This window comes from Vombatus ursinus, unplaced genomic scaffold (genome assembly GCF_900497805.2).
Source record: "Vombatus ursinus unplaced genomic scaffold, bare-nosed wombat genome assembly UNPS02014798.1, whole genome shotgun sequence".
Lineage (NCBI taxonomy): Eukaryota > Metazoa > Chordata > Mammalia > Diprotodontia > Vombatidae > Vombatus > Vombatus ursinus.
In genome coordinates, this window is record NW_020954576.1 from 23,726,173 (window position 1) to 23,743,473 (window position 17,301).

General features: G+C 36.8%; 1 protein-coding gene across 2 annotated transcripts in view; it reads left to right on the top strand.

Annotated features, from left to right (window-relative positions):
* Positions 1-17,301, top strand: part of LOC114049605 (serine/threonine-protein kinase MRCK alpha) — a 410,500-nt gene that overhangs the window by 172,965 nt on the left and 220,234 nt on the right. For both annotated transcript variants that reach the window (XM_027870865.1, XM_027870866.1), the window contains exon 5: positions 1,417-1,565. In XM_027870865.1, the coding sequence (XP_027726666.1) occupies positions 1,417-1,565 (149 nt within the window). The remainder of the gene's footprint in view (positions 1-1,416; positions 1,566-17,301) is intronic.

Genomic DNA, 17,301 nt, shown 5'->3' on the forward strand with positions numbered 1-17,301 from the left:
TTATTCTTGGTTATAATTCTTTATCCTTTTCCTTCAAGAATATTTTCTGCTAAATTTTCTAATTTGCCCCACACTTTAGACCACTCCTTTCTTCCCTGGATCTGTGACACGAAACTGAATAATTGGCTATAGAACTGCCAGATGGCTTCCATTTCTGTATGCATTGTTAATTCAGGGATGTCCTGGGATCTCTTCCTGCCATGGTGCCCTGGGTTAGCCTTCTTTCTGTCCCTGAGAGCTCTCCACCATCTCCTTATGTGTTGCTGGTCAGTCTTTTTCCCTACTGTCTGCAAACCTCTCTTTCTGTATCCCTAATCTTCGGTGGTCTGGAAAGATGCCTCACTTGACTTTTTCTTGGCTTTCCAGATCAGAATTTGGACCAATCTGTTTTCTAGATCGTCATGGAGAAGGAATAGGGAGAAGTCTGGTTCAATTGCTTCTTCTCACTCAGCTATTATATTTCTGCCTTAGATGCCAAACTATCCTAATGTATTGATTTTTCCTATGTCACTTCTCTGTTCAGTAAAATCTTGTCTCCTGTTGCCTCCAAGATCAACTACAGTCTCCTTCCTTGGGCAATTAAATCTCTTTACAACCTTGCTCTAACACACTTTTCCACACTTATCGTCCATTATTCCCTCAATAAATATGCAGTCTAGACAAATTGGCCTTCTTTCTTTGTCTTCTGAACTTTTCATCTCTCCCCTATGGCATGGTAGGACCATCCACCATGCCTGGATTATACTCTCTCCTTATATCATCTGCCTCTTAGAAGCTTGAGCTTTCTTCAGAACTCAGCTCAGATATGACTGCTTGGTGATCCTGTTATCTCTTCCTAAATGCTGCTGCCTTCCTCTGACGTTAACTTGTACTTGCTTGGCATATATGTTATCTGTACTTATATGTAGATGTCTTACGAGAGGTGGTATATAAGAATTTGAGAAAAAATATGGTTTGGTTATATAGTAAGTATGGCTAATAGATGGACAGCCTGAGAGCAGTACTGGTTCCAATGGAATGTGAAAAAGGTCCAGAAGAACATTTTCAACATATCTTTGGAGTAGCTGCAGGAAAATCAATCACTAGGAGCCACACAGGTTGAGAAGTCAAGACTGGTTTGTGACCTGTGTTTGGGCATATTGCTCTGTATTAGTAAGATTACAGGCCTATTGAAGTAGTATCGTAAGTATTTTCTTAATCATTGGATATGAATAGATCAAATATTGCCTGTGGAGGATTTGTAATGGCAGTTTTTAATATGAAGGATCTTCATATTCATAAAGGTTTGGTTACACTTGTAGATCTTTCTATACAGTTCCTTTTTAAAAAATGGATTCATAAGAATTCCCTTGGCATTTGACCTTGGGAATGTATTCAATTTTTCTTTCTGAATAAATGTTATATTTCCCTTCACAGTACCTGGTTATGGATTACTATGTTGGTGGGGATTTGCTTACTCTGCTCAGCAAGTTTGAAGATAGACTGCCTGAGGATATGGCTCGATTTTACTTGGCTGAGATGGTCATAGCCATTGATTCAGTGCATCAGCTACATTATGTGCACAGGTAAGGAAAAATAGCCCTGAAGATCGGGAAATTTCTTTAAGATAATGTATTATATTTATATAATATTCATGTGTTAGGGCCAAAGATCATTCTTCACCATCCTTGTGGAAATAGAGATCAGTTCTCAACAAACTCCCAAATCTGTGGGCTAAGATCATATACTAATATTGTTAGCAGAAAGAGTTATTTTAGATTTAGGTAACTTCAGTTTCATTTGTCTACTATTGACTATAAATTAGAGAAAATTTGTAAATTTTAGACTCTTAAAACTTCCTAAGTTGACTTATTTCAGTTAATATTTTTAATAGGAAAAAACATCTGAAAAAATTGTGTTTAGGATTGGTAACAAATTTGCTTATATCTATTTTTGGACATTTGCCCAAGTTTTAGGGTCATTATATTAAATAGTACCTCTCACTCATTTTTTACACCTGGATTCTGAAAGTCTATGAATGTTTAAAAAATTAATGCTTGCCTGTTCTGTAGTATAAATATGAAAAGTTGTATAAATACTCTCAGCAAGTGTTATTCCATGTAATGAGCACTATCCATTTCTTGAATGCATTAGGTTACTGGTTTATGAAATTTGTAGCTTAAAAAATATTTCACTCAAATAATTAAAATATATATAGCATTGAAATGTTAGAACATAAAATTTCAAAAAACAATTATTTTTCAATATTGGGACAGACGCTTGAAATTGGTCTGTAACTGTTTATAGAATTCTTGAGCTTCTGGTCAGATATAGAATGTCTTTGAAGTAAAACATTGCAAAATAATTGAACAAGAGGCTTACAGAAATGGTAAAATTATTTCAACCTTGTTTCTTATTTCTTAAGGAAAGACATTGACTACAGATTCCATGACACTGATAAATGCTCAGGTTCTTGGTCATAGAGGAAGCAATGGATACTTTTTTTTTCTTCTGATAAACATAAATACAACTCTGAAAACAAGGTATAGTGGATAGTTGGCCTCTGAGTCAAGAAGACCTGGGTTCAAGTCTCCTCTTTATTTCTATATTCTAAACAACTTTCCAGTGGGAGAAAATGGATACTTTCAATAGAACCATGCTCATAGAAAATGCCTATACCTCAAATAAACTTCTCTGACCTCCTTCCTCAGTGATTTCTGCCTAACAACTCATTTGACATACCACAAGAAGAATTCAACCATATATTTCTTCTTATTACCAAGGCAAATTAAAGCAGAAGTCATATTTGTATAGAATATGTTTGACATCCTACCTCAGACTCCCCCAGTTAGCTATGCCAGGTTCTTGTTATTTTTTTGGGTTAGCATTCTCTCCAAACTGTTATTCAGCAAGCCCCCTACCAGTATTTCGCTTTTTGCCAGTCAATTCATAACAAAGGTATTTTAACTAAATGCCAATGTGTATAATATAATAATATGCTATTATCTCCATAATCATTGTGTTGGCTTTTCCACAAATACATGCGTACTCAGTATGAAGAGTGTATCTTTATATGAATTTTGTAGGTAATCCATACATGATGAATACACGTGTCTGCAAGTGACAGCTCTTGCTTCTGACACTATAAAGTTACAATTGTCATCTTTTGATATCATTGTATTCTTTCTGCTCATACATATATATCCCCTTCTTTTCTCTGACAGTGCTACTGCCTTGGTATAGTCCCTTATCACCCCACTCCTGAACTGTTGCAAGAGACTTCTAATTGGTGTCTTCCTACCTCAAATCTCATCTTCCCTAGGCCTTTAGACACAAATTGATCTTTCTAAAGTACAGATCTGATCACATCTGACCTATTCAATCAACTCTAGGGGCCTCTCATTCACCTCCAAAATAAACTACAAAATCTTCTATTTTGTTTTAAAAGCATTTCGTAACCTCTCTTTTCTACATTTCTCGTCTTCTTGTACTTTACTTTCTTTCACATACTCTGTGAGCCAGTGACACTGAACCCCTTGTTGTTTCTCCCATACAGATTCTGTCTCCAAACTGAAGGTTTTCACTAGCTTTTCCCCATGCCAGAATCTCTCCAACCTCATAAATGCCTCCTACCTTCCTTTAAGTCTCAACCGAAGTCCTATTTTCTGCAAGAAGCTTTTTTCATTTCTTCTTTTATCTTGGTACTTTCCACTGAGACCATTCCCATTTTATCCTGTGTATATCTTGTTTGTACATTGTTGTTTTCATATTGTCTCCCTCATTGGACAGCAAGCTCTTTGAGAGCAGGGACTGTGGAGTGTTTGTGCCTAGCTTTCTTTGTATCCTCAGTGCTTAACACAATTCTTGGCAAATTATTAAATGTAGATACTTAATCAGTGCTCATTCACTGACTGTTCGATGTGCTCCTTGGCTGGTGTTATCCTCCTTCATTTCCTGTCAGTTATGGATCATCCCTTCCCTACAACAGAGATGACTCCACCTTTGTCCACCAATCTCATGACTGACCTCTCTGGCTGTTTTCAGGTTCACCTAATACTTTGTTTAATGATAACCATGGATGCTGTGGATAAATGAGTGAATGTTGAAGAGAGTAAGCTTCTCCACTGTGAGAGAGAGAGTGGCTACTCTTCTTCCAGTTATCCACATCAACATCCTTCTGTGCATCAGCTATAATCTTCAGCTGACTTATTGACTTGCTTGTGAATAGAACCAGAACAATATGTACAAAGAAACAATTTTGTGAAGACAACTTTGAAAGACTCAGTACTCTGATCAGCATTATGTCCAACTACAATTTTAGAGGAATAAGGGTAAAAGTACTGTCCACCTCATGACAGGCATGTAAAGGACTATGTCTAAATTATCTGTACGTTGGCATAATATGATCGTCTTGTCTTGTTAGAATATCTAGTAAACTACTTGAAGGTTGGGACTGTTGCATTTTTGTCTTTGTATCCCCAGCACACCATTCCTGGCATGTAGTAGGTATTTAATTAATGCTTGTTGATTTATTGACAAATGAAAAAAATTTACAAATTTTGCATGTGCGCACATGTGTATATGTCTTAAAGAGATATGACATATCAGAAGCAGAGTAAGGCAGAAGTAGGCTTTTTGGGAAGAGTATTAAAAGGATTAATACTATACAAATTTTTAGATTGGTAGGGTAGAAGGAGAGGTCATTCAAAATGGGAAGATTGGTTTGAGCTAAAGACACTGAAGACTAAGATGAGCAAGACATGGAAGAAAGTAAGAGTACCAGTCAGTGGCTGGAACTTGAGATGGTAAGTTGCTCTGGTTCTGTCTCCCAGATCCAAGCCAGCTGTACTACCCTTCAGGATTCCTGAATACCCAGAGGAATTTTGTGGTCTTATTGATGGCAATGACTTCAGCCTCTCCTGGGTGGTAACTGCTGCCCACACCTACCATTATTAGCCACTGGTAGCTAATATCCCAGTTGCATTTAACCTCTTACTATTGCTTAGCTTTTATAAAAGGATATTTGCTTCAAAGGTATAACAGAAAGCAATTAAAAACTTTCTCCCCAGTGCCTTGAGGGACATACTCTCTCCTAAACTACTTAAGTCTCTGGTGGGAAGAAGACTTGTAACTTAGCATAAGGAAATTTCCTACAAAGCATCCAAATTTATGTCCAAATGTGACATAACTTTTGGATGACTTCTCATTTCAGCTACTGCTGACTGGATCTTGAATATCATTTTGAAGGCCATTCCTTGCTCTATGGGGCATATAAGCTGCCCCAGACTGTGGAATGCCAGGATGCCTAGATACTCTCCTAACCTTTTACGTTCTCAAGGTCATGGTGGCTTTACTCATTTCATTAGGAACAGAAAAAAAAAATGCCAAGGTCAAGGACTGAGGTTCTTTTGCTGGGCCATATCATGTAGTTTTGTTGGGTCTTCAGAGAGGAAAAGGCCCTGTTATTTCTCCCCTTATAGCACTGTCTCTCAATAGAGGTTGAGGTTCTGAATAAAGTCATCAAATGAACTAAAAGGAAAAAGTTATAGCTGACAGACCTTTCCTGAATGACTCTGCAGCCAAAAGGCCTCCTGTTCATCATGTGGTTAGCAGACCATATTCATGAGTCTTCCATAGGCTTTCCAAGGCACTTATGTGTCATCAAAGTTGTCCTGTAATCAAGCTCCTTAGGGTCTTCCGCATGGAGAGACACCATCTGTGGCATGCTGCAAATGCACCAGCCCTCCATTACCTATATATTAGAAGTGAAGATGCTAGTAACATTAAGAATATTCTGACAGTTTGAAAATAATTTCCTTCCTAATCAACTGGCAGTTTAGAATGTATTCCCTGTCATAGATGCACTTTTTTTTTTTTTTAAATTCAAGCTTCATTGTCTGTATATCCACATTTGGCTTGCTGAATAGCAGTTTGCATCTTCAGGGTATGTGTTTTTATTCCTAATCATTGATTTGCTGAAGTGGAAAATTCTGGAGTAGACTGATTGTTCTTCAAACAACTTAGAATCATTTTGGTACGTCTAAGTCTGGTTGGTAGAAGTGCAAGCCAAAAATAAGTGGTTTTGGTAAAGTGGGTTGTAATTTGGAGTTTACACACCCACGCCCCTCACCCAACACCACTTATTTCTTAGCATGTTTACTAAACTCGGTGACAGTGTTCAAATCTACCAGCTTGCAAGCCATAAACAGTTGTAAAATTAAAATCTCAAAATCTTACTAATTATTTTTATTCTGATTAGGATGTTGTTTTCGATTATCATGTAGTTTAGTTTCTAGATGGACATAAATATAGAAGTATTTTGGAAGCTTTTTTTTTTTAACATGAAGACCTACATATTTTAGAAGAGTTGTTTTGGAACCAAATTTTACCCTTAAGATATTTTCTGAATTATCAAAAAGAAAATATTTTGATTGCTGATCCTGGTGTCTTTTCTCTGGATAAAATTAATATTGATGTACACTATGCCTCCAAAGCAAGAAGACTCTCTTGCTAGTGAATAGAAACAACTTCTTTTGTGCTTGAGTTTGTTTTTATAACTTACCGTGTATTATAGTAATTCATGCACATCTTATCTCCCCTTCTAGACTGTAAACTTCTTGAGGGTAGGGGTCATAATCTTAGTATTTAATTCTTTATCATATTAGGTGCTTTATAAAATGCTGTTGAATGAGTATTATAATAAATAAAGTGTTAAATTGATGGTAGGGAGATGCCTTAATTGAACAATAGATTAGTGTTAGTGAGCCTTCCTAAAATTATTTTGTGTGTGTATATATATATATCATATTAATTTATTCTATACTAAATATAGCATTCATGCATATTTTCATAGCATATGAAAGTGCTGTAATAAACATATAGTATTCATTTATATATGTGTATATTATTTACCCTAATAAAATTTAAGCTCCTTGAGATGGGGTATTGTTTCACTTTTGTCTTTGTATTCCCAGCATCCTGGTGTCTAAGAGGTACTTAATAAGTTTGTTGAGTAATTGATTAATGGATACCCTCCCCCAAACAAAACAAAACAAAACAAAACAACAACCTTTCTTTAAGAAAAGAAAACATTTAGATTATTTCTTGCTGCCTTGGATTGCCATTTTTCTATATAACTCCTTTACTACAAATACTTGACTACAGTAATTAATAAGGGCCATTTGTAGGATCATAGATTTAAAGCTGGAAGGGACCTTATCTTAGAGGTCATTTAATCTAACTTTATTTTATAAAAAACTGAGGCCTAGAGAGACAAAGATACCTGCCTAAATTCATACAGGTTATAACAGGCAGAGCTGGGATTTGAACCTGTGTTCTTTTGACTCTGAATCCATACTTTAAGCCTACTAAATGATCAGATGTTTACAAATTTAAGTAACCAGGTTATGTGGAAAGAATTTCTTCTCTGCCCTTTCCCATTGAAAGGGAAATCTTTTACATTTTTAGCACTAATATATTTTTCTAAATTATATATAATATATATATTCTCATATAATACTAGATAATATCCAATATGTTAAATATTGTCATTCGTCACCAATTTAACATTGATTTACAGTGCTCTGTTTGTTAGGCAGCCTTATTTTTTGTGTAACAAGATATATAGTAAGCTTTACTAATCGTTACTGACAGATTAAATATAGTACTTTTATAGTTAATATTCTTATTTTTTTCTAATTTTGCAGCACAGGAGCCTTTCATTTCCTAACAGTTCACATGTTATCTGATGTACAGTTTCAAATTCTTTTCTCTCAAAGGACATTAAGTAAATTTTAATGATACTGAAGGATTTTAAAACCCTTGGTCTATGTTATCTCATTTAATCCTCACAGAAACTCTGTGAAACAAGTACTATAGGTATTATTTTCCTTATATTACAGTTGAGGAAACTGTAACATTGTTAGCAAGCATGATCTGGATGAAGGTCCAGCAAAGGAGACGTGAAAGGGAAGAGTCAGACAGGAGAATATCCAGGAGAAGAGCAGTATCACAAAATACTAGAAAGAAGAGAGTTTCAAGAAGAAGAGGATGATTAGCACAGTCAAAAAGGATTGAGAAAAGGCTGTTAGACTTGTCAATAAACATATTATTAGTAATTTTGGAGAGATCAGTCTTGATTGAATATTGAGATCTGACACCATATTGCTGAGACTTAAAAAGAGAGTGAGAGGAAAGGATATGAAGACATCAATTGTATATGGCCTTCTTGTGGACTTTATCCAGAAAAAGGAGGAGAGAAATGGGATGCTAGCTTGTGGGGATTGACAAATTGAGTGAGGGTTTTTTAAGGATGGGGGAGAAATGACTGTGTAGGCAATAGAGAAGCAACTACCAGACAGGTAACTATTGAAGATAAATGACAGAGAAGATAGTCTTTTGGAGAAGATGGGATGAAATGGTGTCACTAATTCCTTGTAGAGAGATTTGCCTGGGTAAGAAGGACTACTTCTTCATGTGATACAAGACTGAAGGAGGACATGTAGGCAAAAAACATTTTAATGAATGTGAAATAAGGAAAAAGGAAAAAAGAGCCTCAATTTTTTCAATAAAATAGGAGACAAGACTTTCAGCTAAAAGGGTGAAGTGGATGGCGAGTAACTGTGGGAGGTTTGAAGAGGCATGAAAAAGTTTTCAAAAGCTGCTGCAATTTATTTACTTATCAAGACTATCTAGTTTTTGGTTGAGGTTAAAATGTTTATTTTATTCTTTGAGCTACTTTGACTCAGAATTAGCATATTTTGGTTATTTAAGTCTTGGGACAGGTCTTTACCTAGATAACAATCCATCATGTTTGGTTAGTATTGATATTTTTAAAAATGGTTATGAGGTAAAAGTAGTAGAGGCTGAAAGCCCACACCATGAATAAAAAGGCAGTAACAGTGTTTTGAAAAGATTTTTAAAATACCTCAACCACCACCTCCTCTTAGAGTTCCAATGGAGATAGTGCTGGACTCTTAAACCAAAAACCTTGGAAATAGTAGTGCTTCACAAACCACCTGCCCTGTTTCCATCCCAGTCCTTGCAGCCATCCCTGAGGGGAGAAATCATTTTGGTCCACTTTCACCACTACCTGCAAAAAATTCTGACCAAGTGTCTTAAAAAAACAGGTAAGCATAAGAGCCCCCAGATCATAGCTTCCAATTTACCCCACTTAATCATCACCTTAGTCCTTGTGGAGAAAGGGACAATCATTCCCGCCATCAACAGGAAAGTCAAGCCAACCTAGCTGAAGAAGCAAGGTGTCCAGACGCAGCTTGTGCCAGGCAAGTCAAACCACCATCATCACCTCAACTACCATGTACCTTTAAACTTCCCTTCATAGATATCCCAGGACCCTGACCCCAAGAGCTTTGGGAATAACAGTGTTCCAGCCCAATGCCCATAGTCATTATCCTGGAAAACTGCAGAGACTCATCATATGGCAGCTGCTCCTGCAGTGCTGCCCTCATAGCTCCTGAAGACCTAGAAAAGAGATTTTTTTACACCTGAATTCCTTGACATTGTTAAATGGTTCTGCCTTAGAAACTAATATGGTTTTTATCAGTGGAAATGACACATACAAATCTGTTTTGTTGCTGTAACTAAAGGACCATGGGACCTTCCATCCATAAACTTTAATTTATTTATTATTAAGTACCAATTATGATAAACACATAGAACAAGTGAAGCATAGAGGGGTTAGAATGATTTTTACAAAGAAAAGACTAATAAAGGTTTAAGCAAGAAAGTTGCACCTAAATTGGGTCATAAAAGAAGATAAAGACTGAAACAGGTAGAAAAGTGGAGGAATAAAAAGTCTTCTAAATTATGGAGTGGGGACTGGCCTGTGATAATTCACAAATGTATGCTGAATATAGTAAAAATAGCACAGTCAAGTTTTCTTTTAAATTAGGGAAGATTTAGCATATTAACAAAAGGGAAGAAGTCAGTTGAGAAGAAAAGATTAACACTGAAGTGATCACACAGGTGATGTCTTGACTTCTGAGTGAATTAGATTTAAGTGAGACAGAGTTGTAGAAAGTCATCAGCCTGGCTGTCTCTTCCAGAGTCATTGAAGTCCAATGGCAGGACAAAAATCAAGATCACTGCCAATGGCCTGGGATGCAGTATGATGACCGTGGCATCTTGGACGTCTGACCAAGCTCTGAGTTACTGCACAGCACCTGCTTCAGCTGATTTCATGGCTATTGGAACAAATTGTTCTCATCCACCTCTTCTGCCAGGGGAAGTCTTCATTTGTTTGTGGTAGACATCCCACTAACTGACTGATGAGTTTGAAGCCTGGTTTAACCCATCTGCTGAGATGATTTACTAGGGTATGACTACTCAGCATAAGCAAAGAAACTGAGAAGGGATGGAATCAAGGTCATAGGTTAGAAGACTTGCCTTGGGAAGGCGGTTTAAAGGAATGGAGAGCAAACAATTTGAGGAAACTCCAGTTTAGTGGTCTTTTATCTTCTCAGAAAATTCCATATTTGTTACATTTATTGAATGACTTTGGAAGATTTGCAATGTATGTTTTCAGACATATGAAATAATATTTTAAAAATTATCTCTAAAATGGTAAATGTCATACTTTTTTTTCCATGTCTTGTATTGAAGATGAATTAATAGCTATTAAGTATTTGAGGTTTAGAAAGATTCTCCAAAACTAATACACATAATCCGCATAACTAGCTCCTATATGTCTTTGAGCTCTAGTCTCCCATAATCTTGGCTATTGGACTTCACCACTTGGATCCTCTATTGGCATCTTAAGTTCATGTGGCCAAAGAAGAACTTATTATGTTGTCTCCCAGACTCATCCTTCTTCTTAACTTCTGTATTTGTGTCAAAGGCATTTCCATTTTTCTACTTAGAAACTTGGAGTCATCCTTGACTCTGAACTCTTACCAAGAGAGAAATTATGGGCCAAAGATAAAGCAACTTCAGCTGTTTCCATGTTCTAGGATGTTAAGCATCTAAAGAAGGTTGGGAAAAAAAAACAAACAAGCAAACCGAAATCCAGGAGCTGACACTCAGAGACCCTGAGCTAACTCAGTACCTCCCATACTACCAGCAGGCGGGGCTGCACTAGGAAACCCAAGGATATGACCCAGACTTACATCAGAACTCATCCGTATACCCCCATACCCACTTTCCCCTGCCCTTTTTCCAGTACCCTGTAGACCTGGTTTCAGGTGGAAGTTTCTTCAGGTCTCAGTAGCCAGATTGGTTACAGCTCTTCAGAAACAGAAACCTGCCAGTAGCTGCATCCTGGAAGCACCAGCATTGCAAATATCTGAACTGCTGGTGCCATCAGGCTTTAAATTGCTCGTGCGAGGCCAAAGAACTAAGGCAAAGAGGGTGTGAGACAGGACAACAGAATAGGACGTTTTGTATTTGGGGAACTATGCAGCACTCCAGTAAGCCTGAGGGAAGCATCTAGCTGAGGTAAGTTCAGAATGCCCAAAAGTTACTTGAAACAGAAACCTATGCTGGTGAACTGTGGATTTCCCAATGTAGGAGAATGCTGAGATCCTTTGAGATATAACCCCCAAGGAAACCACCATCGAGGGAAGGAGTCAGAAGTGAGCAATAAGGAGTATGGGGTGGGGGGGGGCAAAAAGGGAAGTGGAGAGACTAGAAGTACCCAAGATTCCAGGAAGAAAAAACTTAACAGACCATGAACATAATAAATCAACAGGAAAAACAACAACAACAAAAGGAAGTATCACCTTCAGATCTAGTAAATGAGTTCAAGCATCTGTAACTAAATACTACAAATTAAAGGAAAAAGATTCAACACTTGATGAGACTGAGGACTTTGTGGAAGTTGAGGAGAACCACAACATAATTGTTCTTGAGTCGTTTAAAAGAGAAATGAGGGAGAGAATTCTGGGAATTTGGCGGAGTAGATCAGAAAATTCGAAGTTTTCAAGATTTTCCCCCACAAATTAGATAAGGTAGCGTCTCAGGGATAATAAAGTGAAGTAAAAATAAATGAGAGTTGGGCAGAACAGGAGTCTTACTGGGATAATCAAAGAAGATCTAAAGTAAAATTCTAGGATGAGGTTTAGTTCTTGTGAAGAGTAAACATCTCCAGGCCTGGTCCACTTAAACAACAGGTGGCAGGCAAGCCCTGCGGTTAGCTGGGTTGGGGGGCTGCCTTGATTCCAGCCACAGGAAGTTTTATCCCCAGGATGGTGAGTGGAGTTCGGTGTCTGAGCCGGGGAAGATTGAGGGGACCTCTGCTGACAAGGAACACCAGACCTATGGAGACATGGCAGAGGATGAGAAGGAACCGGTACACGCCCAGTGAATGCAGAAGCAGTGGGGCAGGGATGCTGCTGGTTGTGGGCACTTGTAGGAGGCTGGAGGTCTTAGTTTGAGTTCCAGGCCAGAGGGAAGAACTGAAGGAGGATCTGAGGACAGAGGCACCCATGACTAGAGGTGTTTACAAAAACTAAGATGCTACAAATAAAAGAAATGAACAGGCAGAGGAGAAAAAAATTCAACCTTAGTGAGGTACTTTAGGAATAGAGAAGACCTTCTCATTTTCAGAGGATAGTGAAGCAAATAAATCCTCTTTTGCCCAAAAAAGTAACATCAAATGGTCACCTGCCCAAAAAGAATTCATAAAAGAACTTAAAAAAGACTGAAAATCAAATGAGAGAGATTGAGGAAAAAACTAAAAAAAAAAAAAATAAGAATAAGAATAATCCAAGAAAAACAAGAAGATTATAAAAAGAAAGTCAACCAATTAGAAAAGGAGAATCAGAATCTCAAGGAAGAAAATGACACCTTGAAAACTAGAATTGGTCAAGGGAAAGCCAGTGAAATCATAAGAGATCAAGCAATAATAAAACAAAATATAAAGAATAAAAAAAAATAGAAGAGAATGTGAAACATTGCATAAGAAAAACAACTAAACAACTGGATAACAGATCAAGAAGACAAAACATAAGCATAATCAGACTACCTGAAAGCTATGACCAAAAAAATAAATCTTGATACAATAATACAAGAAATAACTAAAGAGAATTGTTCTGAAGCTTTAAAACAAGAGGGGAAACTAGAAACAGAAAAAAAAATCCACCAGTCACCACCTGAAGGAGATCCTATGAGGAAAATCCATAGGAATATTATTGTCAAATCCCGAAACCATAAGCAACAAGAAAAAAACAATTTGAATATGGCTGACACAGAATCACACAAGACCTAGCAGTGGTGACACTAAAAGACTGTGGGTCTTGGAACACTATATTGAAGAGCAAAAGAATTGGGCAGAAGTTGTTTCCTTTTTTTTTTTTTAATTTTTAGGCAATTGGGGTTAAGTGACTTGCCCAGGGTCACACAGCTAGTAAGTGTCAAGTGTTTGGTCTGCGGCCAGATTTGAACTCAGGTCCTCCTGACTTCAGGGCCAGTGCTCTATCCACTGCGCCACCCAGCTGCCTCAATTGTTTCCTCTTTAAAAGGTTTTGTATTCTCAACACAGCTGTCTTTGTAGTTTAGAAACTCCAAAAAGACATACTTTTAGTAATAGAAATTTTACTGATTGTTCAGTTGTTTCAGTCTTGTCTGACTCTTTGTGATATGATTTTGGGCAAAGATTTCTTGGCAAATAATTTCTTGGCAAAGACACTAGAGTGGTTTGCCATTTCCTTCACCAGTTCCATTTTACAAATGAGGAACTGAGGCAAATAGAGTTAAGTGACTTACCCAGGGTCACCTAGCTAGTGTCTGAGGCCAGTTTTGAACCCGAGAAGATGAGTCTTCCTAATTGCAAGCCTAGTGCTCTGTCACCTACGCCACCTAGGAATTTTACTGATAGAACTTGCAATATAAACTACAAAGAAATTCATATGGTTGTTAAGGAAAAGGAGGTTTTCCTATACTTATTTTGATCTCTAGTCAATAATACTTATTCTTTTATCCCTATTATTATATCCTACTTTTCATTCTTTCAATATGTTTTTCTCTCAACAAGTAGTCCGCTTTCAGTCTAAAAACAAGCAAACATATAACATTCAAAAGTCTTTTTTTCTCAGAATCATAGATTTGTACTCTGGTTTATATTTTGGTAGCCTTTCTGACTATCCCTCATGCCTGAAATATATTGCCTCCTCACTTACGTTATATATAATACAGAGCTGTCTTCAGAACTCTCTTCAAGTGCCTATCCTGCTACTCTCAGTTGTTAGGACCCTCCTCCACGAAATTATTTTGTATATGTTTTGGATTTCATTTTCAGCATATATTTTGTTTTTCCATACCCCACTTTAATGTAAGCATCTTGAGAGTAAGGCCTGTTTCTTTTTTGTTTCTATCTCCAATAGTTAGGAAAATACCCTGCACGCAGTAGGTTCTTATTAAATGCTTGTTGAATAAATGAAGACCGTAGGGGGGTGTGTGTGTGTGTGTGTGTGTGTGTGTGTGTGTGTGTGTGTTTGTGTGTGTGTGTGTGTGTTTGTGTTTGTGTGTATGAGTGAGACCTTGACTTGATATAAGTAATCAGTATAGGAAGGAGTGTGACAGTTTTATTCTTAGAGATGTAAATAACTTGTATAAAGTGTGTTACAAATTATATTGGTTGGTTCATTGTTTTTATCAGCCTCATGGTTGGCATGATACCCACTAAACTTCAGAAGAAAGAGACAATCATGACATAGCAGAGCCTGGTACAGTTAAAGAACTACAAAGTAATCCTTTTTTAAAACATTTTTTAAATTCTGAAATTAAATAGTCCCAAAAAGGACATTTTCACACCCACCTCAGAACACAGAAAAGATTCTGAATAAAACCATGAATCTCTAGTTCACACTGCTTGCCTTTTAAAAAAAAAAAAAAAAAAGGAAGGAAAAAAGGATGTAATAGATTCTACCTGACAGTTTTGAAACTGCCATGCTTGTCTATACTTCTTTCGGAACTTCTTTTTGTTCTTTCTTTATTTTTTTTAATGACTTTTCTTTTGTCATAACAGTTTTGAAATTTTCCTATCTCACATGTACCCAGAATTGACTGAGTGGAGAAAAAGAGAAGAAAAAAGAAATATCCGTGTAACAAATTAGACAGTTAAATTAGTTAATTAGCATAGCAAATTAGCAGCACAAGGGTCTGTTTCTATTTGAGTTTGATAAAATTACTCTGGGTACCCCAGGCTGCTGGGTCAGCTCTTTTCAGAGTCCTGGAGACAGTAGATGGTCCAATGGATAGACTACTGGCCCTAGAGTAAGGAAAATCGGAGATCAAATGCAACCTGAGAGACCTATTACCTATGTGACTTTAAGCATGTTATTTAACTTCTATCTGTCTCAGTTTCCTCAACACTGAAATGGAGATAATAATAGATCCTACCTCATAGGATTGATGACGATCAAATGTAATAAAATTTGTATTGTTTACCACAGTATGTGGTACATGGAAGTTGTTTAATAAATGTCTGTCATTTTCCCAGTCTGGTTTTTCAAGGAGTCCTGAAACTTCTGGCTTATTCCTGGGCTGCTCTGAGAAATCTGTTCTGCTGGCCTAGCTCTGTTCTCAGCCTGGGCCTGCATCTTTTATCCTCTCTGAGTGACTCTGCAGTGCTGCCTATTTCAGGGTCCAAGGCGCTGAGTATGTGATCCTAGCCCACCCATATTCCATTATTTCTGGTCTGGTCCCTTGCCTAGGGGTTTAATTTGTGATCTTGGGCTAGGAAGACAGCACACTGTTGCTTCTCCTTGGATTTCCTAATCACTACTCAATCAGGCAGTCTTCTTAAATCTTTGTGAAACTAGTTGTGACAGGAGTTAATCTGTTCCTGTTAATCTATTCCTGCTGTGCCTTTTTTTTTGCTGGCTCTCTTAAGGTACGTTTTGAGTAGTCTTTGATATCCTCTTTAATTCCAAGATCTGTGAAAGTCACAACATATCTTCTGTTTTTATGAAAGTTGTTTTGCTCCATTAGGTGATCATATAGTGTAAAATTTTATATCCATATTATAGAGGCAAAAATACTAAAGTATTTCCATGATTCATGATCTTATTGATGTCAGTACACCTTTATTAGTGTGATCAAAACCCATCCATATGTTCTTATCTTATGTAACTCTTGTTGATGGCTTCCAGAAATTCTTCACAGGAGTCCTACCCAAAATGTTTGGAGCGATTTTTTAGGTCACTTTCTCTTCTTGAAAAAACAAAACAAAACAAAACCTTTAATTGGTATATTTTATTTTGAGATCACCTACATTTTTCTTTATATTTCTATTCCTTTACCTCTCTGTGAGTGCAGTTCTTTACAAGAAAAAAATACAAAAGAGTAATAAAAACATTTCAGTAAAATTAACCTACATATTGAAAAAGCCTGCTATTACATATTCAGTGTTGTGCACTCGTGGGCACCCCCCCCCCCCCACCTCTGTAAGAGTAAGAAGTAAGAGGTACTTTCTCGTTTTTCTTATTTGGAACCATACTTGGTCAATGTAATTTTGCAGCATTCACTTCCGTTTGTTTTCCTGCTTCTTTCCATTTACACTGTTGTATTTATATATATTAGTTTCCTAGTTTTATTTATTTCATTTTGTATCAGTTCATTTAAGTCTTCCCATGCTTCTATCCATTCAAAATATTCAGCTTTTCTTAGAGCAGGGTAGTATTCCATTAAATTAATGTACCACACAACTTACTCAGCCATTCTCCAATCATTCTATCTTTACTTGTTTCCATTTCTTTACTACTACCAGAAATTCTATTTGCTATAAATATTTTGCCATTGATCTCCTTGTGGCAAGTACTTAGCAGCAGAATCTTTTGATCACAGGGTGTGGACTTTTTAGTCATTTTCTTCAGACAATTGCACATTCCTTTCCAAAATGTTTGGGACCAATCCATGCCTCCACTAACATTGCATTAGGGTACCTGTTTTTACCCCAGATCTGTAATCTTTTTTCATCTTTGTCGGTAGGGGTGTGAGGTGAAACCATATCATCATTCTTATTTGCATTTCTTTTATTAGTGCTTTGGAGTGTTCTTTTATATGGCTGTTAGTGGTTTGTCATCTTTCTTTTGAAAACTTTATATCCTTTGAGAACAGTTAATCTATTTGGAAATGGCTTTTGTTTTTATATATTTAGATTAATTGTGTTTATATCTTGGATATCAGACCCTTATCAGGGATATTTAATCCAAATTTATTTCCTTCCTTTCCTATCCTCATTGCATTAATTTTTTTTGTGGAAAAAATTTTCTGTTCCATGTGATTGAAATTACTTGCTTTTATAATTGTCTCCAACTCATGTGGCAAAGAATTCACTTGTTAGCCATAGTTGTAACAAGTACT